The 25768-nt window shown below is 50.2% G+C and overlaps 7 protein-coding genes across 7 annotated transcripts; 5 read left to right on the top strand and 2 right to left on the bottom strand.

The window, feature by feature from the left end:
* Nucleotides 1-132: 132 nt before the first annotated feature.
* Aspvir_000438 (GIG1 family protein) lies at nt 133-990 on the top strand (the record flags this gene model as incomplete). The annotated part of the gene is made up of 2 exons (XM_043265574.1): nt 133-250; nt 416-990. The coding sequence occupies 2 exons, from the start codon at nt 133-135 to the stop codon at nt 988-990; spliced, it is 693 nt and encodes a 230-aa protein (XP_043121509.1).
* A 325-nt stretch (nt 991-1315) lies between these two features.
* On the bottom strand, nt 1316-5182 carry Aspvir_000437 (chromosome segregation protein SMC; the record flags this gene model as incomplete). Its single annotated transcript, XM_043265573.1, has 5 exons — nt 1316-1608; nt 1662-3559; nt 3650-4860; nt 4912-5071; nt 5145-5182. The coding sequence occupies 5 exons, from the start codon at nt 5180-5182 to the stop codon at nt 1316-1318; spliced, it is 3600 nt and encodes a 1199-aa protein (XP_043121508.1).
* A 380-nt stretch (nt 5183-5562) lies between these two features.
* Nucleotides 5563-7260, top strand: Aspvir_000436 (serine/threonine-protein kinase RIO1; the record flags this gene model as incomplete). Its single annotated transcript, XM_043265572.1, has 1 exon — nt 5563-7260. One exon carries the CDS (start codon nt 5563-5565, stop codon nt 7258-7260), a length of 1698 nt encoding a protein of 565 aa, XP_043121507.1.
* A 605-nt stretch (nt 7261-7865) lies between these two features.
* Aspvir_000435 (autophagy-related protein 17) lies at nt 7866-9521 on the bottom strand (the record flags this gene model as incomplete). The annotated part of the gene is made up of 1 exon (XM_043265571.1): nt 7866-9521. The coding sequence occupies one exon, from the start codon at nt 9519-9521 to the stop codon at nt 7866-7868; it is 1656 nt and encodes a 551-aa protein (XP_043121506.1).
* Nucleotides 9522-11840: 2319 nt separating this feature from the next.
* Nucleotides 11841-14007, top strand: Aspvir_000434 (F-box/WD repeat-containing protein; the record flags this gene model as incomplete). Its single annotated transcript, XM_043265570.1, has 2 exons — nt 11841-12248; nt 12325-14007. 2 exons carry the CDS (start codon nt 11841-11843, stop codon nt 14005-14007), a joined length of 2091 nt encoding a protein of 696 aa, XP_043121505.1.
* Nucleotides 14008-17418: 3411 nt separating this feature from the next.
* Aspvir_000433 (putative C6 finger domain protein) lies at nt 17419-18975 on the top strand (the record flags this gene model as incomplete). Its single annotated transcript, XM_043265569.1, has 1 exon — nt 17419-18975. One exon carries the CDS (start codon nt 17419-17421, stop codon nt 18973-18975), a length of 1557 nt encoding a protein of 518 aa, XP_043121504.1.
* Nucleotides 18976-19781: 806 nt separating this feature from the next.
* On the top strand, nt 19782-24772 carry Aspvir_000432 (putative ubiquitin-specific protease UBP12; the record flags this gene model as incomplete). Its single annotated transcript, XM_043265568.1, has 5 exons — nt 19782-19787; nt 19834-21736; nt 21798-23206; nt 23273-23978; nt 24042-24772. 5 exons carry the CDS (start codon nt 19782-19784, stop codon nt 24770-24772), a joined length of 4755 nt encoding a protein of 1584 aa, XP_043121503.1.
* Between the last annotated feature and the right edge of the window lie 996 nt (nt 24773-25768).

Below are 25768 nucleotides of genomic sequence, written 5' to 3'. Positions count from 1 at the left end.
TTTTCCTATTCTGGGGTAAGCCGTTGGGTTGCTCGTGCGAGTGATCCTGAGCCAGATCTAATTGCCCATCTTGAACAAGATTTCCGGCATCAAGTCTTTCTTATCTGAAAAGCGATCTCTCTTAAAACGATAATGGATACAACGCCTGAACCTCCGGCCTTCAACCTCACCGACACCGACCGAGAGGTCTTGGCCATGACAGACGACCAGTTTGTTCCCCACGACTGGGACAACCTCAAAGATATCATCGGTATGACATCCAGATTCTAGTACTAGATAGACGGATCAACGAGTGATGGGAGCCACCCCCATCAAGATCCCCTCCCCCTCATTCCTCCTCTCCACACTTCCAGTTCCGCATCATCAACACATACCGGGAGTACCTATTGATGGCTCGACTTTTCCCCGCACACAGCACGAAATGATCTCGGCGCTCTGAAGCGGAAACCATCCGATCTTGTCCGATACCTCGCCTGGTCCAAAGACACCAAAGTTCAATACGGCTCCATCACAAATTTCATCTGCAAGCGTCGTCTGGGCTGGCATTTACCGGAACCCGCTGGCACTAGTGACTCCAGCGGCACCGCTGTGGCGGACAGCGAGCCGGTCTTCCCTTACAACAACCCGATCCCCTTTGCCGATCCCTCGGACTACAAGATCCTCCGCAACGACTGGCCCTACGGTCTTGCGCCGGGTATTGCGCACTTGTGCGTGTGGCTGCGCACCCCTGTGCCTGTCCAGGAACACGGTGGAGACTTGACGGATGAATCGCGCGCGCTGATCGAGGAGTTTGTGCATAGGACGTTTGTGGCGCGACTGGAGAGGGAGGGATATTCCTACCCTAAGGATCATGTGCTGTGGTTCAAGAATTGGACTGCACTGCAGAGTGTGAGAAGCCTGGAACATATCCATGTTCTTGTCAGGGATGTGCCGGAGAGCATCCTCCTCGAGTGGACGCAAGAACCCCCTCGCGATGGGGTTCCCAATTAGGACTTGGAGTTCTATGCATATAGCCAGACAAAGGCCATATCTCCGATCTAGAGGCCACGATGCTAATAAATAATAGACTGTCGACTTCATGAAATATCGGGGCTGAAAGTAGAGGAAGAAGACTAGGTGAGATTTAGAGTACATATAAACAGATACCCGACAAACAAAGCAACCCGATACCGCAAATGAAAAGAGGGATATAATCTGATCTCCATAGCAGAAATATTATCAATAGTACGCCTGCTATCCTGTCCAATCCAGCAAGTGAGTAGAAGAAACTCGGGAAACAAGTTCAGTCATTGATCGCCGTCCACGTGCGATATTCTTAAGTCTTCTGCTCCTCGACGAACTTGAGCGCCTCTTCTCTAGACACAACGTCAATCGTACTAGCCTTCTGCCGGAAGCTGACCCCGTAGCATTTCTCCGCCACATGCAACATTTCAGGACGGAAGGTGGTGCAAATAAATTGTCCGTTGGTAGATTCCGAGATGGATTGGAGCATCTGAGCAACGGCGGTTCGGTACTGAGCGTCGAGGTTGGCATCGATCTCGTCAAACAGGTAAAACGGCGCCGGGTCACAGGCTTGGATTGCGAAGACCAGTGCAAGCGCGCAAAGACCTATTCAAAATCATCAGTAAGTCGAACGGAACACCCGGGGAGGATAGCCTTACTCTTTTGGCCACCACTAAGTTGCTGAATCCGCTGTTGTTCATCATGCTTACTGTTGAAGCTCACACTAATGCCCACTCCGACGTAATTTTCGACACTCTGCTGAGCTCGTTCGTCGTCGGAATCCATGTCATCCTCTTGTCGGAGAGCACGGTCTGTCTTCCGCTGAATGACCAAGCGCCCACGGCCAGCGGGGACAAGCTTCTCGAAGATGTTGGCAAACTCACGAGAGACTTGCTTGAACGTACGCTCAATGGCTTCGTCCTTGCGCTGGTCAAGGACTGAGATGAGTTCCTCAATTGACTTTTGTGATGCTTCGAGTTCCTCTCTCCGGTTGGTTAGGGTTTCGCGCTGCTTGGTGAAACTGTTGTACTGCTCGAACGCTTTCTTGTTGACGTGCGAATACTTCTTGAGTGCCTCATTGACCTTGTGCAACTTCTTAACAACGGTGTTCGAGTCGGTGTGCTTGTACTTGGTAAACGCTTCGTCTGGAAGCACGCCCAGGTCGCGGATATTTGCCGCACATTCTGCTGCTTGCTTGGTCAAGGCAGCCTTTTTCTGCATATTCTTTTCCATGCGACGCTGGTGCTTTTCAATGGATCTCGCCAGCTCTTCCAGTTCAAGACGGATTTCAGCCTTTTGTTTCTCGAGCTCATTTGCTTGAGCGTTTGCTTTCTCGATAGACTCATCCACCTTCTGGAGGCGTTGGCTCAGGTTCTCCACCGATTTGCGCAGTCGCTTCATCTCCCGCTCAGTCTCCTTCAGATTGCCCTGGCCATCGTCATCTGCTATATCGGTATCGCGGCTGACAAGTTGGTCGAGGCGGGGGTTCAAGTTCTCCCTGAGTTCGACTTCAAGGATCGACTTTCGAGCTTCCAACTCGCTTCGCTGAGCAGAGAGTTCCTGATACTGCCGCCGAAGATCCTGAGCAACAACACTGAGTGACTCAAGTTGTGCCTCTTCCTCATTGCTCAGCGCCTTCTGGAATGGTGTTTTCAGCTCCGCCTCGAATGCATTCACCTGATCGTTCAACGCGGCCAAATTGGTCTCGATATTGCGAAGAGCCTTGCGCTTGGCGTCCAGACTGTCGTTCTTCTTCTGGAGAAGATCCCGTTTGCTTCTGAGCTCTTGCCGAAGCGGTCCACTACTATGCTGTACCTGATGTCTCTGTTGCTCCAGCTTCTGTAATTCACCGACAGACTTCGTAATGACCTGGTCCAACTTCTCCAGCTCCTTCCGAATCTCTGCCCCTCGGTTCTTCCTGTTCTCATATTCATCACGCCATTTCGTCAGGTTCTTCACTGCGTCAAGTCGAGATTGCCGAGAGTCGTGGAAACCACCAGTAAGCGCACCTCGTTTATCAGACCGATCACCCTCGGGCGTAATCGCATTGACACCATGGCTTCGAGCATATTGTGAGGCAACCTGAAGATTTGGGCAAATAATCGTCTTGCCAAACACATGGTTGAAAGCCTTTTCGTAGGCAGAATCATATTGTAGCTTGTCGATCATTGGAATCGTATCGCTCGCTCGAGGCAGATTGGCAGGCTTCGATCTGAGTCTGTTTAGAGGCATAAAAGTCACACGTCCAGCTTTCTCTTGTTGCAGTATTTCAAGCACCTTGGTCGCAGTCTCATCCGTGTCCACGACGTAATGGAACAGACTCTGGCCAGCTGTGACTTCTACCGCAGTGCGATATCTGTCATTCACCTCGAAGAGTTCCGCCAATGTTCCATAAACTCCTTCGAGGTTGTGTTGACGCTTAATCCTTCGCACAGCCGCAATTCCACGACTCGTATTGTGGTCCATCATCTGAGAAAGCGTGCGTTCTGCCCGGTCCACTTCGTTTGAAGCGTTGGCAAGAATCGAATCAAGCTTCGCTTCTTCTCGCCAGAGTTCTCTTGAAAATAGTTAGCGATATTGAGCTCGTTCATTCAGGTTCAAAAGGAATTAAGGTTGAAGAAACGGGGGAAATAGAAAGTGAACTTACTTCCTCTGGTCCATCAACCTGTCCCGTTCGTCCTTTGCAGCTTGAACCTGTTGTTCTACGGAATGGACGGTGTCCCCCCTGCCATCAATTTGTTGCCGCAAGCGTTCCGTTTCCGGTTCCAGGAGCGCAATGTCGTTCTCAAGCTCTTTGATGTCCTCCTGAGTCTGCGCCATTACGGTCTGCACTGTGGAAATAGACGTGTGGTTTTCCTTGATCTCGGCCTGTAGCCATTTATCGCGCTCCGACTTGTTCCTGAAGCGTGAGTTGCGGCCCTGCTTGGCATACAGACGTTGGCGGGTTGTCTCGGCTTCATTGAGTTGCGCCTTAATGTTGTCTTCCTGGTCTCTGACCGCGTTGAAGCGAGGAATGAGTTCCTCAAGTTCAGCCTCGCGCTCCTTGATCGCAGTTTCGACGGTCTTGAGATCTTGGTCATGGCGTGCTTTGAGCGCTTGAGCGCTGACCTGGTTCTCGGAAAGTGATTTGGCGCGCAATTCCACCTGTGCAAGGGCCTTCGAGGCCTCGCGGCGCTCGTCCTCCAGCTGGGCCTTATCCACTTTCAGAAATTCAATTTGCTGCTTGCACTCGGCAATTTCTGCATCTATTTGCGCCATCCCCTTCTCTCCTTCGATGAATCTGTCTCGGTTAAGATCTGTACCCTCCACGCCGGTCTGTCTTTGTTCCTCCAGATTGTCAAGGATGCCAGAAATTTCTTGCTGCTCACGAGAGTAGATGGTGTATTCCAAGCACCGGCGTTCTTTATCCTTTTCTTGGAAATTGCGAAGCTCATCCTTCTCCTCCTCAAGTTCAGCGAGCCGCTCGTTGATAAAGTCTAAGAGTTCATCAATCTTGGCCTTCTTATTGTTCGTCTCATGCATAATCTTCAACGATTCCGCGCGACGCGCTTCGTAGACCTGGGTACCAGCAACTTCTTTTAGCAAGATTAAACGTTCAGAATCCTTCATGTTGGTCAACGCAGTGACTCGACCTTGCGGCACGATATAGTAAGGATTCGATCGCGAGAAACCGGCCGATTCGAGAAGGTTCATGACATCGGATTTGGTAGCATTTTTGCGATCAAGGGTGTATTCGTCCTTCTTGAGTCCAATAGTTCGGCGGAGGACCACTTCCGGCTTCCCAGTAGGAAATCTGTCGTCGGAGTTGTCGAAAATGATCTCAACATAGGCGGACATCACCGCGGAACCAGAACCTTCCTAGTGAACGTGAGCCAGTCAAACCGTCGAAGGAGACAAAGCGCCACATACGTGAAGTAGAGCCTGTCGCTCCTCCCTGCCAAGATGGGTATAGGCATCGCTCAGGACGAAGCGAATGGCTGCAAAGAAGTTACTCTTGCCGGATCCATTGCGACCGACGATCACATTGTGTTTTGGGGAGAAGGGCTCAATGACCGTCTGGTCCTTGTAGCTAGAGACATCAAAGTCTTAGTCGCAACACTCCTAAGTTTCCCCTGCGGCTTGTTCAGAGAAGGGCGACATACCTTTTGAAGCCCTGAATGATAATCTGCTTGACATACATCTTCGAAGCGCGCGACGCGAGAATCAAATGGCAGCTATTGCAACCAGAACATCACGCAGCCAGCGATTTCAAGGAAGGCGCTCTGAAGCTCCGTCTGTGACCGTCAAGGTTTACCTCCGATGGAAGATGAGGAATAGTTTGTGAAGATGATCTTCCACTTGCGACTGTGAGAACCATCCAAACACGCGTCCTATCAGCCATCCACTGAAGCTACGCGTTTTCGCCCGCGGGGTTTCTGCCGGGCGGTGAAGTCAACACATGGTTCGCACCGAATTATGGCCAAAAAAAAAAAAGGTATCGGCGGAAAGAGTTCCACCACGGGTCCCAACTCGATTGCTTGAATATTCTCAGTACAAACGAGGAAGGACATTTTAGCAGTCATGTCCACTCAAGGCCCGAGCACACAGGCGACAAGCCTTGCAGATGGGCTGTCACCTTCCCACACATACGTCCCCAATAGAGGATATGTGAACTCTGAAGGCACAGTCCCCGCCATGGCGGGGCAAGACCCCGAGGCGCAAGAGATCGAGGAGGAAGAGGACGAATACTACGATGATATCTTCGAGGAACAGTTGGATGAGGAGGACTTTACCTCATCGAATACTGCAGATCTCACCAAAGCTTACAACCGTCAACGAAAAGTGAACGAGCTAGCTGCAGACCCCAATGTGCCCAAATGGACCTACCCGAAGACGAACACCCAGAAACCTACCGTCAACACATATGCCTCCGTCGACGACCAGGCGAAATCCTTGACTCGGCATGCAGCTAAGATCAAGCTCGATCATATGCAGTCTGGATTGGCGGTTCGCGGTGAGCGTGGCGGCGACAGGGCCGACCGAGCAACATCCGAGCAAGTCCTTGATCCACGTACACGAATGATTCTGTTGCAGATGATCAATCGGAATATCGTTTCAGAGATTCACGGCTGTCTGTCGACAGGTAAAGAAGCTAATGTTTACCACGCCATTTGGTTTCCCGATGAGGAGGAGACTCAACAACACCGTGCCATTAAAGTCTACAAGACCAGTATTCTCGTTTTTAAGGACAGAGACAAGTACGTTACTGGTGAATTCCGATTTAGACAAGGATACAACAAAAGCAACAACCGGGCAATGGTTAAACTGTGGGCAGAGAAGGAGATGCGGAACCTTCGAAGAATCTACGCTGCCGGCATCCCCTGTCCGGAACCAATTCACCTGCGGCTTCACGTCCTTGTCATGGGGTTTGTCGGTAACTCCAAAGGTCTACCAGCTCCTCGTCTGAAGGATGTCGAGTTCGATACTTCAGAGCCTGAGACAAGATGGCGTGAGCTGTACATCGAGCTCCTCGGATATATGCGCGTGATGTACCAGACATGTCACTTGGTGCACGCTGATTTGAGCGAGTACAACATACTTTACCACAAGAACAAGCTGTACATTATCGATGTCAGCCAGAGCGTGGAGCACGATCACCCGCGCAGCTTGGAGTTCCTGCGTATGGATATCAAGAACGTGAGCGACTTCTTCCGCCGAAAGGGTGTGGAGACGCTCTCCGAACGTACCGTCTTTGAGTTCATCGTCACCGCAGACGGACCTGCCACTATTGAAGCGAGCGAGGAGATGCATGACGCTATTGAAAAGCTGTACACATTGAAACCGGATCAAGCCGAAACCGAGCAAGACACCGCCGTTTTCCGTCAGCAATTCATCCCTCAGACATTAGAACAGGTGTACGACTTTGAGCGTGACGCCGAAAAGGTTCGGGCGGGTGAAGGCTCGGATCTTGTCTACCGTGATCTCCTTGCAGGTGGCAAATCAGCCCCGAACAACATCCCGGACGGAGAAGATGATCGAGAGTCAGATGCCAGTGGCGGTGTATCAGTCGCAGACTTTGCATCTGACTCGGAGGAGGGGCCCGACGGAGAAGACCCGTTTGCGAAAAAGCAACCGCGTGGTAAACGGTTTGAGGACAAGGACTCTAAACGTGAGCATAAGCAAAAGGTCAAGGATGAAAAGCGTCAGCAACGCGCCAACAAGATGCCGAAGCATCTCAAAAAACGACTCGTCACTTCTTCGTCCAGGAAGAAGAAATGAGCGAGTCATTTGCATTAAAAGAAAGATTTATGGATACCGCCATGGCTTCTCAGGGAAATTTATTGTTTATGGATTCTATGATGGAATACTCTTATGAAGTAACGGTTGGATGCATGCATATATATGGGATTTCGAGTACACAAGTCAATATAGAAAGAGCGGATAGGCGAATATGGTTCAATTCAATAGAATTCAATCCCTTTGATGATATTTGACAAAAATGGCATAAATAGAGTTTGGCTGGCCCATCAGAGCTCTCTTTGATCCTCATGTTGGTTCATTCCTTTACTAGACTGTCACAGCGCGCCTACGTCCAGATTCTCATAAAGAACATGGAGTATGCGTCAACAATGGGGTTGTCTTACAAGTAAAGGGCTCGAACCAATCCTCGGGTGAGGCTTAACCTCTTCTGAGTTCATCATGTAGGCCGCCTTATTCCCAATGGCAAGATCCAGGTTTGTATTGGACATCATGGCAAAATCTGTCCTACCGAACAATATACTCGTGATCAGACATAGGTCATGATGCAGCTGGGACAGAAATCTGGGATGGTGTCAAGTGTGAAGTTGACTCTCTCGGTTCTATCACTCAAGGGGTGGGTCGCATCATGTTGCGCCTTTCACCCTACCCTTGAGCCGAGCGAAAGCCTGCTCCACGAGGTCTCTAGGCAGTTCAGGAATAATCTCGTCTCCATCAGTGCTTTCCACTGGCGCAAGGCGGTCTGCTGCGCCTTGCTCACCTGCGATGGCGTCTTGTTCATTGGGACTCTGTATATTGGCGGCCTGGACGTTGGCACCCGATATCCGTCGAAATTCAATCCGCATGGGCTCCCGGCCTATTTCGGGCCATATGTCGGATGGTAGATAGTCCCCTTTTTCAACCCGGAATGTCTCGCGGGCGGTGACGTCTTCCTCATAAAGTTGATCCAACTTGTGCCTGGCATCACGGAGGACCTTCTCGACACGTTGCCGCACATGCTTTCGACGGGCTACCTCGACAATCAGACCATCATAAGCGTCAAGAAAGCCGTCGTACAGTGAGTTCAAATCAGAAAGATCTGCCAAGCCACCGCTTATACGATCATTTTCTTCGTGCCACACTCGCGTGAAATTGTGTGCCTGGGCGATATAGCCCGGCAAGCGCGTTGACCCAAGAGAAGAAAGATGCTGGTAAATATCTGTTGTGGCGTTGTAGATGGACCGAAGAGCGTCTCGTTGAACCAACACGTTTTCCAGAACGGATTCCATCTCACCTATTCGATCTTGGATCTCCATCACAACATCTTCCGCTTCAGCTGCATCCTTGAACAGGACATTCACCATTTCTTGGTATTCGGAATTGCTTAGTGGGTCCAATGGTGCATTTAGATTGGCGTTTATATCTTCTTCAATATTTGAGCCAATGCGGCCGGTGACAGGTACGCCAACGGGCATATCACCTGTGATAGATTTCGCTGCGGCCCCACCCCCTTCAGTGTGTTTGACAGCTGTTACGCAGAGATCGAAATGCCGGACTAAAGCTTCCAGTAGGTTGGCCATTTCTTGTGCATGCATTTCCAGCGAATGCAACATAGACGGCATGGATGACATGGAGGGCAGGCTCGAATTGGATGCCGACGATGAAGATGGAGACGATGAGGAACGCGACGAGGCTAATTTCGCAGCGGCCCTATAGGTTCCCAGAGCCTCCTTGATAGACAGGAGCTCGTCATCAAAGGCATGGTTGGAGGAGTCCAGTTGCGTTTGTGCCTCAGTGGTGCGATCTATTGAGCTCTTTAAAGCTGCATGAAGCTCCTCTACACCACGCTCGTCGACAAAGTCATGCAGACTTTTGGGATCTTCTCCTTCAGGACGGAAGGCAGGGTGGACAATTGTTTCCCGAAGAAGCTCTAAGGTGCGTCTCAGTCGCGTATCCGCGTCGTCGAGGTCCTTCAACACAGTCGCAAACTCCGAGCGTCCACGAAGGGATATCTCTTCCACTTCAGTCCGAACACTATACAAGAGCCGCAGTTGATTGTTAAGCCCGCGACGGAGAAAGCCCGTCCGCGCAGACACGACCACACATTCTTCTAATGCAGCACGAGCGGCTGTGACAATTTCATTGGCTCGCCACACATGATTAATGGATGATAGAGATCGTTTGGCCGCAACAAGATGTGAGATAAGAGTATCGAGCCGAGGCATCGCCTGCTCCTCGCTCGGTGATTGCCATGCATCAGGACGTCCACCTCCGGACGCTGACGAGGATTCGGAGGATGACATGCTTTCGATGACACCAAGCACTCGATAATAACGCACGGAGGGGCTGATCTTCAGCCACGCTATTCCGCAAGTCCAGTTCTGCGCTGATCAGTACGACCAGGGAGGAATCCCTGGGAATGCGTGATTTTAGTTCACAGTCACCTCATGCAGAAAAAGAGGTGATGTTCTGCCGCCTTCTGTCCGCCTCTTTACCTGTCGAGACTCAAGTGACGTTTTAGCTTGACTATGACTCGCTAGTTGGACAGGGCGATAAAATTTCTCTCTCCAAAAGCAATATCTGTCAAAAAACAACGGGAGTTCAGATAGATAGACTGAGCCAGAAGCAAAAGTACCAGAACACCGCTTAGCGACTTAGGAGTCGAAAAGGAGCTGTTGCACCTGATGCGAAAATTCCTGGGAATTGCGACAGAAATCGATCTTCGGAGACCGGTCCAGCCGTTGCCAGAAAGAATATCTACCTGTTGTTGTCAATCGTAACAAGCCATGCTCATAGCATACATGCCATGTCCAGGATACCAACGGAGTGACCGAACCGGGAATGTTTGGTCTGGGTCTGAGAGACCTAGGAACTAGATCAACAGGTCAATAGGCGGTGTGGATACAGGGACAGTTCCTCCCAGAGCCTATCGGGACAGTACGTATGCTTGATGACCATCTATTGATAAACTAGAAGCCAAAAATACCCGGCTGTAGATGACACAAGATGTTTCACAATGATGTATGTCGACATCGCCATCTCCCCTAACTTAGACTGTAGGTTTGGATTATGGCATCATGTGATATTGGTCACATGACCTCGTCATATTTCTCCCTACCTAGGCTTCAGCACACCTGCACCTCGACATTAGCTTAGATGCCTATGTTTTCTGCTTATGACGATCCAATGTCGAATTGACAACGCGTTAGAAAGTCACCGAGACTAATGCATGAAAGCGCAAGGATATGGACCAGATATAAAATAATCAGCTGGAGTATTGAAGTAAGAACTATTTAAATGGAATGGCTAGCGGTTTGAAGATCGCATAGTACTCTCACATACTACGTCAGTTGACGCTCTGATTGACCCGTTCGTGCCTTCATTTCCGAACTGACGGCGGGCGGGACTGGAACGGGGTCGCGTCTGCGTCTTTCCGAGGATGGCTGCAACTATGAAGAGGGTGAGAACCGGCCCCGGAGCGTGGCTTGGAGTGATCATTGTGAGACTGCTACTGCAGCCACCGTGTCTGACAACGGTCTCCCCTGACCTTGGCCTAACAGTGGTTACCCAGATGAGGGTATGGAGCTGCGCCTGGCTGCTCCGCCTAAAACCAGAAGCCCGTATTCAAGACAGCCCTCCGTAGATTCACCATAGCCTGAACGAAAATTGACGCGGTATCCTAGCTTTCCCATCTGGCGAAGGGTGCGTTAGATCTGATGTCGATATCAGATTGCTTAGTATCTGAGGTAAGAAGACTCCGTACCGGAGTGTGTTCTGCAGCAAAGAGCGACGCCGAGAACAGTACCTATCTACTCCGTACTCCATATGGCCATGTCTATGTACCCCAGAGGCCCAGACCCGCAGACCGCCCAGTATCAGTAGTAGAAGTCAGGACTTGGGAGCCTCTAGAGGAGTCCGCATTTCGAACTAACATGGAAGATCCGCAATCCGTCCTACAAATGGCGATGTTTGATGCCACTGGACTCCATGATTGGACAATGCACTAAGCTAGGTAAGCGCCTAAGGTAAGGTAGTCAAAGTGGACCACTGCAAGATTGATGATTGTGGTGCAGGATCACAGTTCACGCCATTAGAATGGAATGTGGGACGGAGAACGCTGATGAGATCTGATGCGACGGCGGGCGGCGATGGCGCCATCGATCGCGAATCACGTGCTCCCCACCCGCAAAATGGTGGCAGCACGAGACTTGCAGTTGCTCTTGCGTGATTCAGGCACTTTGACAATAATAATGTCTGTGGGATGAATCACTCTGGTCAGCACAGGCAACAGATTTCACCGGTTCTGCAAATTCTAATTATTACCACGCTCTCCAGTTTATAAACCAAGCTCTCGCGTTTTCGAAGCAATCTCGACGCTTTTGTTCCTTATCTACGGAGTACTTATCGGTGACCACCGCCTTCCCGGGTACTCATCTCAATCACCACATCACCTCCGACGGTCGCCACATTGGTCGTACACCCTACCTCCTCATTTTCCTCACTTCGATTGACCTTACGAGTGATCCTCGCTGTTGCAATCTTCATCTCTGAAATCTTTGCGAGGTTCGCGAAAGACCATTGACGCGACTCGAAATATACCTAATGAGTAGTTGAGTGCCACTATGGATGCCCATGAACTGTCGTTTCGCGATGGTCACGGATTCTCTACCTCGTCTCTGAAAGACGAGTCTTCCTCGGAAGAGAAGGCCCTGAATCTCCCGGGAGATTCTTCCTTTGCATCTATATTTGGCCCATCTGAGATCATCGAAGATGTTGAAACGGAGCCCGAATCTACCCAGGACAAGCCCCGCAGTTTCAACACCCAAAAACCAATATCCGAGAAGCTGGCTGGCAAGAACGTCGCACCCTTTCTCGCCAGGCATATCCCCGAACAATACGCTCCTCTTGGTTCACAGACTGGACAGACGGTAGAAATCAGCAGTGCGAATTCCAAATACTGTTATCGTCACCGACCAGATCTAAAGTGCAGGCGTCAGGCTGACGAACCAACAATGGACAAGTTACAACGGGTAAGATTTTGCTTCCAACATCCAAGTGCACCATCCTTGTCAAGTTACTTAAGTCTCGCGCTGACAGATTGCAAAGGAATTAGAAACACTACCACAGAGTGATCAGCAAGGCATCGCGCATGCTTGGTCGATTTTTTCTGCGGCCCCGGCGAAGCACCGAAAACTCATCCTGCAGGGAATAATGGCTCAGTGTTGCTTTCCGCAACTCTCTTTCATCTCCGCAACAGTCCGCGATTTGATTCGTATCGACTTCCTCACAGCTCTCCCTCCGGAAATCTCCTTCAAAATTCTATGTTACTTGGACACGACCTCCCTCTGCAAAGCCGCACAGGTCTCTAGACGTTGGAGAGCGTTGGCCGATGATGATGTAGTTTGGCACCGAATGTGTGAACAGCATATTCATCGCAAGTGCAAGAAATGTGGTTGGGGCCTTCCTCTTCTCGAGCGTAAAAGGTTGCGTGAATCTAAGCGCGAGATCGAACGCCGTGCAGCTACATGGGATATCAGCGAGCAGCCAGCGGAAACCGAAAGCAATTTGACTACTACCGACACTGCAGCATCAGGATCCAAGCGGAAACCTGAATCGGATAACGAAGACACGGCCATGGTAAAACGTCAGTGCACATCGATTGTTTCTCAATCAGAGCAAAATGAGGACTACTTTAAAACACGATACAGACCGTGGAAGGAAGTGTACAAAGATCGCTTCAAAGTGGGCACAAACTGGAAATATGGGCGGTGCTCGATCAGAGTGTTCAAGGGACACAGTAATGGCATTATGTGTTTGCAATTTGAGGACAATATCCTGGCTACTGGGTCCTATGATGCTACCATCAAGATCTGGGACACGGAAACAGGCGAGGAGCTTCGCACCCTCAAGGGACACCAATCCGGCATTCGCTGTCTTCAATTCGACGACACGAAATTGATTAGTGGCAGCATGGATCATACTCTCAAGGTGTGGAATTGGCGGACAGGCGAATGCATATCTACCTACTCCGGTCATCGTGGGGGTGTAGTCGGCCTGCATTTCGACGCGACCATCCTTGCATCTGGGTCTGTAGACAAGACCGTGAAGATCTGGAATTTTGAGGATAAGTCAACTTGTCTTCTGCGTGGGCACACTGACTGGGTCAATGCGGTCAGAGTGGACTCGGCCTCTCGAACAGTATTTTCTGCCTCGGACGACTGCACTGTCAAACTCTGGGATTTGGATACCAAGTCCTGCATTAGAACATTTCACGGGCATGTTGGTCAGGTGCAGCAGGTTGTTCCACTTCCCAGGGAATTTGAATTTGAAGATCATGATGTCGAATGCGAGAATGATAACGTTAGCGTCACCTCCGGCGATAGTCCAGCTGCTTCTCCGCAGGCCATACCTGGATTCGATGCTCATACCTCAGACACTCCCTCTTCTGCTTTTGGCCCGGCTTTCGACGATGGACGTCCTTCACCACCACGTTACATAGTAACCAGCGCTCTTGACTCGACTATTCGGCTGTGGGAGACATCGTCCGGAAGGTGCTTGCGTACATTCTTTGGTCACCTGGAAGGAGTGTGGGCTTTAGCGGCCGACACCCTCCGTATCGTTTCGGGGGCTGAGGATCGCATGGTCAAAATCTGGGATCCCAGGACCGGCAAATGCGAGCGCACATTTACAGGACATTCAGGGCCAGTGACCTGCATCGGCCTTGGCGACAGCCGTTTCGCTACAGGCAGCGAAGATTGCGAAGTGCGCATGTACAGTTTCCAGACCTGAAATGCTCCTTGCTGTTTGCTTTTTAGTTACTTGTTAATACCCCTGGGCTGGCGTTCTTTCTATCTTTCCTCTACCATTTTCGGCTGGATTTTCTACGACTCAGAGCATATGGTGTTTGGTGTCATTCCACAAGCAGGACTAGGGAACGTCCACCATGTATCTTAATGGTAGTAAATGAAATAGATTCTCACAAACTACAGAGTTGGTACGCCCTGCTTGTTTACCAAGGAAGGTGGTTAGGTTTCCCTGGGACGGTGGTTCTAAATCAACCAAATTCTCGAAACAACTACGACACAACGATATCTCACCTGCCCTTGACAAACTCACACCTGTCCCCCTCGGACTTGACTTGTTTCTGTTCATCCTCCTCCGATAAGATCGTTCAGCCATTTCTATCATCGATACCATCACTCCTCCTAATACTCAAACATGAACGAAGAGCCACCGTCTCACCCCTGCTCAAAAGATGACTTGCACGTCAGAGAACCATCATATCGAGGGATATACGATCACATGAACCAACAGTCTTATAGCTATGTTTCCTCCTCGGACCTTGAAGCCGGCACGGCTCCTCTTCCCACAAGAAAGTGGACGAAACCGCTACGGGATGGCTTCGTGGCCTTCTTTCAGGCCCTAGCCAGGAAACAGTGGAATTTGACAGCTACGTTCAATGAGATGGCAGACGCGTCGGTCGCTCTCTTAAGACTGGCTATAATCGTTACGGTGATAGTGGCTGTGGTTATCTTGACAATATTTATAATTTCTGTTGGCGTTTATGCAGCAAGGAAATTGCTGTCAGGGGAGGAATTGAGTTGAGTGTGAAGTTGAGAGAGACGATGTTCAACATCGCGTTTGCTTGCTGCGAGTCTGGCGTCCTGAGCTAGGCTAACCTTCTTGCTTTTCTGGATGTTTAATGCTAAATTGTTTAAGCCTGGGCGTGTAAGGTGTCTGGTGCCATTCAATGTGTGATTCTAAGAGCTAGGCCTTGCTGACACTCGTGGGAGAAGATAGTATAAGTGCGTACCACACCTATGCTACAAGACAATGACAATTATAAGAAATGTGGCTGCAATATATGTAAACCTCATTGAGCTTCCGTCCTGATACCCCGGGATCGACATGGACGACCTCCCGTTCAGTTACTGATGTGGACGAAGCGCAAGTCCAGCATGAAGAAACGAGAGGCCAGAATTCCTGTAGTGGTACTGCCACACAATCGAAGGCGTCTCGGCCTGGAGGATGTCTATAGTAGGAACTATTTAAGGGCGCACTCGCTATCACCGGACTTCGCTAATGCCATGTTGTCTTGTTGCAGGATATTTGATTGAGGACCAGGTGATGCCTCGACAGCTTCAGGGCTTATAATCTGCTGGTTGGCATCGCTGCAGTTCCATGGATTAGGGCACAGATAACTAAGGAAGGAGAGACGTATATGGCGTCTCTCTTTTGGTCGGCTCCCTTTTGGGATGTTCCCGTCCATAAGGTAGTCGGACTTACTCAAGACTCTGGATTGGATAGATATTTGTCGGCCGGTTTTATGGTACATTTGACCCATTTTGCAGTTTTGACTTTACATGTTTGAGAAAAGTATGCAGCACCTAGGCATCCGTATGTCAACATGACCAACATATATAGAATACCCTCCCTAGCCCTATTCAGCTGAATGTCTTTGGTACATTCAGTCTCTACTGTCTTCTCAACAATCACTATCAATCATCCATCTATTACAGTAACTCAGAACCTCTTGCTCTATCCCACTCCAATCTCTAGGCCTAGCAAAATGTCTTCAAATGGCCAACGACCTCCTTACCCAGACTTAGAACTGGGACATCCTCGGGAGGATAGTAGGCCAGGCGATACTAGCAGCCTTTACCAACAGCAGACGCGGTATTGCTGTTGCATCTCAGACCCTCTTTATTGGTGCGGTTTCCGCTTTACGAAGTTTTCTGCAAAATATGTCTGGTTCTGTTCCTAGCAATACTATTTTTCTCATTCTTTGCCATGACCGCCATACTTTGTCTTGTTTTTGACGATGAATGAGAAAATCTGGGCACTTTAATGGTTCTGGATGGCTGTGGTCATTGATTAAATGGCTATATCCACTATACTTTGCTACGGAGCCTAACCACTTACTTTGGTTGTTGCAGCTTTTAGTGAATACCCAGGAAACTGCGCTATACAGAAACCAGAAGAAAAATGTTGCGTTCACTACCCCAGTCACTATTGATCTTCCGTCAACCTACCACCATATTTTGCAAGATGGGTGTCTACTCCATGTGCTTTACACTTCCATTTATTCTCCCGACTGTCCGACACTATCAGTTCAATATACATATGTATTCCTCGAGTTTCTGCACTCTACCTACGCTTAAGGCAAAGCAAAATGCATTCCTCCTCAGCCACCTCAGAGGATCCAGGGACTCTCAAAGACAAGCAGTGACGTGGTGCTGTACCAGCACCAAGTGTACAGACTGTGGTTGCGGAGTATTAGCGCAACTGCGATGCTGTTGATGCTTGCGATGGAGTTTGTCCCCGCCATAATTACATTTGACAATTTTACAAGTAATTGTTCTACCATTTTCATGCGCAAAGCCGCTGGTGACGACTGACCCGTGAAGACGCTGTCGGTTTGCTAGCAGGAAACACTTGCTCTGTGTGTTCTTCTGGGTGCTGAAGTTGTCGCCATGTCTTGATTCAGCTTGAACCTCGGGTCCAAAGGGATGAGGTCGAACTGAAAACAGTACGGGAAACTTGACTTCTCATTCTCATCTTACGATCAAAGATGTCCTGAAAGTTTGCACAGATTGCAGTTGCTAGCACTAAGCATTGCAACACGTCGAGAGGGGGACATCAGATTGTGACATTCGAGTATCATTTCACAGTTGGATGCGGTCGTGTCTCAGCACGGTATACTGTAAAGTCGAAGTCTTTCACTTTTGACCAAAAGTAATGAGACTTTTCTGACTGTTCTGAAACACCTGAAGATCAAGAGCTTGGTTACTTCACACTGATGGGATCATATTACTCCATCTTGCATTCACTTCATCTGAGACCAACTCGAAAAATCTACTGCTCTCAGTAGAGCATCTCAACTGAGGACTGTGTTACTGCACATACCTATCTATCATCTTACGGACTCTTCAGTGTTTCAGTCTATATCCTCTTACCCACATTTCTATTTACATTTACATTACCTGAATCTCGGCTTGATAGCAGGTGGTGATTTGGATGGGCAAATAACTAGTAAGGACTTCTGGTATGTTATCCTTTGGGAAAATCTTATACTCTGTTCATTGTCCCATTGTATGCTCCCAGCATTCATGAATAGAGCCTTCTCATCCTCGAATCAATTTACACATCTTTGACAGTTCCCTCCCATATACGCTCGGTAGCCGAGGCTCCTCTTTCATCATGGCGTATACACTGCAAAGACTAGAACAGGCTATTGAGCTTTTCCGCAGTCCGAGCGCTAGATTGATTGGAACCCTTGCTGACGAATGCAAGTACTCTTTACGGAGGCGGCGGTCGAAGGGCAAACAGGCCATCCCATCGTGCTGGCTTGACGACGACAGTGATAGCGACTATAGCCCGGGGCACGAAACTGCAGATCCTAAGCGAAAGCGTGTATCTCGCACAGAAGACTCAACTCGACCCAAAAAGCAAGCTCGGAGCCCGGAACAATTGATTGTCATCATGGCCTTGAAATCAATAACTGGAAAGGCATTCCTTGCTGCTCTTCCCATGTCCGAGGCAGACATCCCGGCTGAAGATAATGAGCAGTTGATGCAGTACTGGAATATAGCCGACTGCACGGTTGAATCGGCATCGAACTCGCGGTACTCGCTCCGGAAGCGAGAAAGCCTGCAAGAGGGCAACGACCGGCTTGTAGATCTGGATGAAGCAGCAGCCAAGGGGTGTTGGGCGTGCCGCAAGATCCATAACGACTGCTCACTCCTCGAAGATCAGTTTGCATATCCTTGCCAGACCTGCAAGGAGGACAACATCGACTGCGAGCTGATCATCCCTCCGGAGTGGAAAAGAGCCTGTGAGAGATGCAGACGCTCAGGAAAGACATGCTCCTACAGCTACGGCGAAACCGACCACAGTGTATCTTGTGAGCAATGCCAAGCAACGGGAATTCCTTGTATCGCGGGCCCAGCAAAGAGCAAACCGCCGCTGGAGCCAAGGACGAAGACAGAGAACCGCGAGAGTTGTGCAGGCTCTGGTGACTCTGGGTCTATTTGGGACACAATCCCCCCTCTCCCTGCAAATGACGAGCCCGACGACCCTGTTCCCTTTACATCAGTCCTGAAGAACCGTGGTACTCGGATTATCCACACGTCCTTGGCCCATCCGGTGGACTTCGCCTATGAGCCACCATCTGACGGCACGGACCCTTGTCACTGGTGTAGCAATTTCGTGTATGGCATCATGGGACTGGGTAGAAGGGCCGTGGAAGTCATCGATTTCGGTGATGGGAGGTATGTTGAAATAAATGGAGGACATATCAAAGATGGCCACGAGCCCAGTCGAATGTGCGTCACCTGTGCATTGGAGAGAATCCACATCGTGAACTGCTCACGTCACTACATTGTCCCCCTTAAAGGGTACAAAGTAGACACCTTCGACTTCGACGCCGCCTATAACAGCTTGATCCCGACACCAGGACAGCCACCGAAACGGATCAACCCGTGGTGTTCTCTCTGCCCGAATCCAGCATTTTTCGGCTGCAGTACTCTTCAGCTTGTGAACAAATACCAGGAGCCCGTCGCACCAACCTCACCCCATGCGCGAGGATGCGGCTTATTGCTTTGTGAACGCTGCGAGTTGTTGATGCGAGCCTACCGTGGGAATCTGGCAAAGGTGGTTGCCAAAAACGACCAGGCAAATGCAGAGTTTGGGAGTCGAGCTGACGTTGGATATATTCTGCCTGGGAATGACCTTTATCGCTTCTATACCAAGGCGTGAAGATGATTGAAGAAAGTGGAAAGAGAGGTGCAGATGGAAACGGAGCAAGCTTGTAACTAGGATAATCAGTACCTTGGTGACTCGACTACTTCAACCACAGCCAAGGAAGTTGAATTAGCCTCGAGATCGTGTCTTCCCCACAATAAATGACAATATCGAAAGATACGGGCTTAACTCGTCAGCTTAGTCGAATATTCATAATTGTGCTGTCTTTCGTCGCCTTCTATAGTAGCAAACTATCAATATAAGTGGTGTTGACGGCCAACACTCTGAGCCAGTCAATGGCTGGCACAATAGAGACCGTCATCACCATCATGAATCAATCTTCATCTGTTTCTTCTATTGTTATTCTTCTTATTCTGCATCAGCTGAAGAACACAATAAAGGAAGCCAGAGACTCAAGACGAGCACGATGAGATAATACCTCCCATTGCAGCCATCTCCTGCACTGCCTCTTTCTTTCCTCCCTGGTTTGCTCGCAAGACGAATCAACTTCACCACCTAGTCTCTCCTAACTTCTCCAATATCTCGACGCAGAAGGAAGAATAGTCAAGAGGACTCGCCAATAATATCGAGAGTGGATCAGATTCAACCCTATCCAGACTCCGCCTTTTAGCTTCAATCCCCACAGTGCCTTTTTTCCGCCTCAACCACTCAGCAGTGACTGGCGACCGGGACGGACTGACTAAACGACGACGACTCCCGCCTGGACGGTCGTCGGATTTTCTTTTCGATTCATTTCTTTTCCTCCCCTCACTCGGCGGGTTTTCTTGCCCTTATTATTCTTTTTATAAACTCGTTTTTATATGCTGGTTTATTTTTAAAACACCAGTTAGGTCATTATCATCAAATCATCAGCTACTGGCCTGCCTTTTCAATCGACCATTTATCGTGTTACCCAGAGCTGCCACGACACGTGCGCAGCTCACCGTCACGACGTCTTCCACAAAGCGCCGTAAGGTTGCAGAGCCTCGCAGACCAGGAGGAGCCCTTCCGGGTTTGTCGTTTGCCTCGCAGGCTGGAAGACGTCACAGTCAGCACCCCCATTCCGACTCGTCTTCCGTGCCACCAAATCCTCGCCCATCGTCTACGTCCGGGTCGAATCGAAGTCAAAGCCCTTCTGTGTCCCCATCTCCTCGCTACATTCCCGCTCATTTGCAGGAAGAAGTGCTTGGCACCGCCGCCCGCTCCCCGACCCCGGAATCCGCCAGTAGTGCCGCCGACTATCCTTCGATCGCCTGCGCAGGACTCACCCTACACAGCGACGCTATGACGGATATGTCTGGTTCCGACAAAAGAGATGGCAGCGTTCCACCTACTGGAGGTGACGTTCGGTCATCCTCACCGGGTATCAAACGGTCGGCTCCTAACGCCGACCAGGATGTGGAGATGGATCTAGGTTCGACGGAGAAGAGATCTGTTTCACTCTCCCAGCACACAGACGCGATGGATACGACTACAGCGGAGGGGAGCTCGAACGGCAACGGTGACAACTCTGGGTCAGACAATGTCTATCCCACACCATCCAGCATGTCGACCTTTACCGCCCCCACGGCGACCCGAAAGGAATCCAAGGCCCAAGCCTCCAGCTCGTCCCATGATCTCCCTCCCATCGACGACCAAGTCGCTCAAGTGACCTGCACCATGGCCCAGCCGTTGAAAGAGAAACAGAAGGGATATCTGGTGTCCATGTCTTGGCTGAAGCGGGTGCTCGCTCGCAGCTCGACCCACGCTGACAAGGCAGATAAGACGGCAGCTGAAGGAGAAATTGGACCCGTGGATAACTCAGACCTTGTGCTGGTCACTGACCCGGCGATTACCGGCTTCCATGACGAGGCAGGAGAGCCCTTTGTGCCCTTGCGTCCTGGTCTGCAGATGGGAGAGGACTTTGAGATAGTGCCTCAGGAAGGCTGGGACTTGATCATGCGATGGTACGGCTTGGCTAATCAATCGCCAGCCATTATTCGCTATGCTCACAACACCGTGGAGGAAGGTGATACTCAAAATATTCAATACGAGCTTCATCCTCCAATCTTCACCGTTCTGAAGCTAGCAAACCCGGTAGCGGGGACCACTCCACAGAGTCTAAGAGAGAAGAATATGTCACCTGCAAAGGTCCTGTCCAGCCGACATACCAACTTCCAAAAGTGGCTGAAGCAAGTGAAGGGAATGGCCAATATTGACATGTCTACCAAGGTCCGTGTATGGAGAATTCTCGGGGGTCTGGGAAGTGCGACGGCATCGGCTGCAATTACACCCGCTGCGTCACGGAGCGCTTCTCCGGCTCCTACGGCGTCCCTGGTTGCCAATGCCGGCAACAACCTTGTGCTTGACCTCAACACCTTCCTCTCGTTATCGGACGGCGCTCAACGAGAACTGGTCGATAACGTCAAGGATCAGACCAATAATCCCAATTTCAACGGTCGATCTACTTTGGATCGTGTTGGCTTGTCTACCAGTGATGTTGTGGTACTCGAGGAGCGCGTTGGTGGAGAGTGGGCCTCAGAAGTATCCAAAAAGACCCTTGATCGCCTAGGCGTTCCGAGTGGCAGTATGAAGAATGGCGTTCCTGCCAAGCTCAAGAACAAAAGTCCTACCAACAGTGGTAGATCATCGCCCGCTCCAGAACCTATTAGGGGCCGACGTAAAGACGGAAAGCCCAGGGGCTGCACAGGATTGAGCAACCTCGGAAACACCTGCTACATGAACTCTGCTCTACAGTGCGTGCGCAGTGTGGAGGAACTCACATACTACTTCCTGAGTACGGACTCTCACCTTTTCCTTTGGCCCGTGGCTGTTATCTCACTGACCATTTTCGGTAGACGATGTGTATAAGAAAGATCTCAACCCCAGTAATCCTCTCGCCCATAACGGTGATATAGCCAAAGCGTACGCGAACCTTCTTCGTATGCTCTACGACGAAGCGGGTCAGTCGTCGTTCGCTCCCCGCCAGTTTAAACATACCATTGGTCGTTACGGTCCAGCATTCTCGGGATACGGGCAACAGGATTCGCAGGAATTTCTGCTGTTCCTTCTGGATGGGTTGCAAGAAGATTTGAACAGAATCCAGAAGAAGCCATATATCGAGAAGCCAGACTCCACAGACGAGATGGTCCACGACAAGGAGGCTCTCAAAGAGTTTGCCAATAAATGCTGGGACATTTACAAAGCCCGCAATGACTCGGTCATCACGGATCTTTTTGCCGGCATGTACAAGTCAACCCTTGTCTGTCCTGTCTGCGAGAAGGTCAGCATCATCTTTGATCCATTCAACAATCTGACGCTTCAGCTTCCGATCGAGAATATTTGGAGCAAGGAGATCTTCTTTTTCCCTCTCCACCGAAAGCCTGTCATCGTTGACGTGGAGATTGATAAAAACGCCAGCATCAAGGCGCTCAAGGAGTTAATAGCGAAGAAGATGGGCTCCGATCCTCAGCGTCTCGTCATGGCTGAAATTTACAAGTGCAAATTCTACAAGATGTTCGATAACTCTGCGTCCATTGCTGATTGCCAGATCGGCCAAGGCGACGACATCGCAATCTTCGAGGTGGAGTCTGTCCCCACCAACTACAATCCCGACAAGCGCCAGAAGAGTTACTTTTCTTATGGTCGTTCAGACTATGAAGAAATTCCAAGCTTTGACTCACCCAAGGCAGATCGAATGCTTGTGCCCATCTTCAATCGGCATTGCCGCCCAAAGTCGAATAACAGCGGGAATATACAGCGGTCGCTCTTCGGCGCTCCTTTGTATGTAATCATCAGCAGAGAAGAGGCTCACAATTACGATGCCATCCTCCGCAAAGTTCTTGAAGCTGTTGCCACGTTGACTACGCGAGACATTCTCAATGAGGAGAACATCAAGAAAGCTGACGAGCAAGGGGGGACTCAAGAGGATTCGGATACCGTTGTGATGAATGAAGACGACGCGCAATCTGCAGATTCTAAAATCAAGACCTCATCCGTGGACGGTGAGGATGGCTTGGTGGACGTTTCCATGCGCGATGCTTCGGACGAGATGGATACTCCATCTTCACAAGACACCAAGCGTGAAAATGCTGTCTTCAGCCCTGGCAGCTCTATCGCACCTGGCCTCCGGAGCCTCTTCGACATGAAGATTATCAAATCGTCCCACGAGATTGTGCCTCTCGGCTGGTCTTCAGTGGACGATATCAAAGACTATCCATTGATGTCCTCCAGGGTCAAAGCACAGTCGTCTAGCAAACAGAAGAAGGTAAACACCCGCAAAAATATATACATCACAGAAGACAGGCAACTGACAACAGTCTAAAATTTGCAGACAACATCCGGTACTGTGACCGAGCGAAAGACCAGCGATGACTCGGATCAGGATGGAAGCGCCGGCAGTGCTTCCGACAGTGACTCTGATATGTTCTCCAACATCAGTCGCCCTAAGGCTGTAAAGACCCAAACCGATGAGCGTCCTCTGATCCGCCCGGGCGAAGGTATCGTGCTGGATTGGAACTATCAAGCCCACGATGCCCTATTTTGTGGGGATAAAAAGGACACTGACGGACTACGTGGTACTCCTACATGGACCAACGTGGAGCGCATTCCTGATCCGGAACTCTCCAAACGCCGTGATCTTCGCCGGAGCCGGAAGAAGAGGGGCATTACGCTCTACGAATGTCTTGATGAGTTCAACAAAGAGGAGATTCTTTCCGAGAATGATGCATGGTACTGCCCTCGCTGCAAAGAGCATCGCAGAGCGAGCAAGAAGTTCGAATTGTGGAAGACTCCCGACATCCTTGTCATGCACCTGAAGAGATTCAGCGCCAGCAGGGGTTTTAGGGACAAGCTGGATGTCTTGGTCGACTTCCCCGTTGAAGAGCTGGACATGAGCGGCCGTGTCGAAGCGCCTGAAGAGGGAAAGACCCTAATCTATGATCTCTTCGCGGTTGATAACCACTACGGTGGATTAGGAGGCGGTCACTATACGGCCTACGCGAAGAACTTCATGAGTGGCGAATGGAACGAGTACAATGGTAAGAGCCTTCTGTGACCGCGTTCCTTCAAGAATATCCGTGTTTACTGACGGGAATTGGTAGATTCGTCTGTCTCACGACCAATTGATCCCCAGAGTGTGGTGACTCCCGCGGCTTATTTATTGTTTTACCGTCGACGTTCGGACCGTCCGCTGGGCGGAAAGATCTTGGAAGAAATCACCGAGTCGTCAACTCGAGCAGCCAGCGAGGATAACTCCCCGGCTGGGTCCCGTGGGCAGTCGCCTTCGGGGAACGGGCGGCGTCTCGGCGACTCCTCCCGCAATGGGTCGTCGAGCGCCTTAGCCGGAGTCGGAGCAGCTCACCAAGCGGGAGATGGTGGTTTGCGAACCGGAATCCGGCCGAGGAATGAGGACAGTGATGACGACGATGATGAATCTCCCCCTGACTATTCGGACAGCCCAGCCGCTGGCGAGCAGAGCCTTGCGAAAGCAAACCGACTGGAAGGTATGAGCTTTGATGAAGACGAGTTCGGCGATGGAGCCTATGCCAACCCGCTCCCCTACTCGAGCCAACCCACGTGGTCCTTCGACCGAGTCACAGATGCTCATGGCCTTTCACAGATGACCACTGTACCTCCGGGATCCATCTCTGATGACGAGGATTTGTTCGACGACGATGCCAGCAACAAAGCGGTGGGCGGGGGAGATCTCAGCGACTCCGACTTGCGCCTCGCCGCATTGACCGGAAGCCCAATCGGTCAGGGAGTGTTCCCAGGCACGCCCATGGAGGAGGAAGCTCCGATTCAGGACATCCCTCCGGCCACTAGACGGTGATGACGATGAAGATTTACCCGTGGTGGAGCTACGGGTGAATGATGATGACCAGATTGTCTCGGACTGAGCGAAAGCCGGCTTGGTCAACTTACTGAGGCGATCATTGCGAAAGAAATACGGCTCTTGCATGGCTGACGACTACTGCGATGAAGTCGACGACCAATATCTTTCTCTTGTCTGGTGCGGAGCGATATCTGCATCGCTTTTCCTCAGTCAGCCATTCGTGATGTTTATACATAATTATTGTTTGGAAGTGGGTGTTGAGGGCACTGTGTTAGATCTAATACTCCTCGGGTGGCCCATACAAGCCATTCATGCATTTACATTGTGTCTACGAAGAGTCATGAAGGTGCGTCTGGTGAGCACCGTGTTCAAAAGCATTGTTATTTTTGTCTCAGACGGTAGAGGATTTCTCCTCCCGCTTTGCATCATAAAGGGTTTTCCTTTTTTATTATCTTTTCATATTCTGGGAAACGGTAGAACATCTGGAATCAGCGGTACAGTACTTGTTCATAAGTAAGACCTGGAAAGTGACAATGTCTCGAGTGTCCATCAGATGACCGAGCAGAGACCGATGAAGCTGTCACCTGCTCAGAGCCTCACCATCATCACCACTTGTCACATCTCTAATCTAAGATTTATTTCCAACTCAAAAGAAATCATAAAACGTCATAGCCTCGTTTATTTCCACATGGAGTGAGATTCAGATGAAAGACGTGATTTATCATCTGATACTTCCCACTATATATATACCCTGACCTGTTCCTTCCACTACAACCCACACTCTACAGACAAACCAAAATGTCCTTCTTTCCTCCTAAAACAATAAGAACTGCAACTGCATGGACGATCAAGAACTACCCATAGCCATATGCTTATTGCTCATCTGCACCCTCGCCGTTCTCCTACTGGTTAAGCCTCCGACACACACTTGTGCTTCTTCCTCGCATCTTCTCCTCATATAACGCCTCGTCAATAACAGTACCTCACCCAGTA

Source organism: Aspergillus viridinutans (assembly GCF_018404265.1).
Source record: "Aspergillus viridinutans IFM 47045 DNA, scaffold_1, whole genome shotgun sequence".
Taxonomy (NCBI): Eukaryota; Fungi; Ascomycota; class Eurotiomycetes; order Eurotiales; family Aspergillaceae; genus Aspergillus; species Aspergillus viridinutans.
This window is presented reverse-complemented; position numbering and strand designations above follow the sequence as displayed.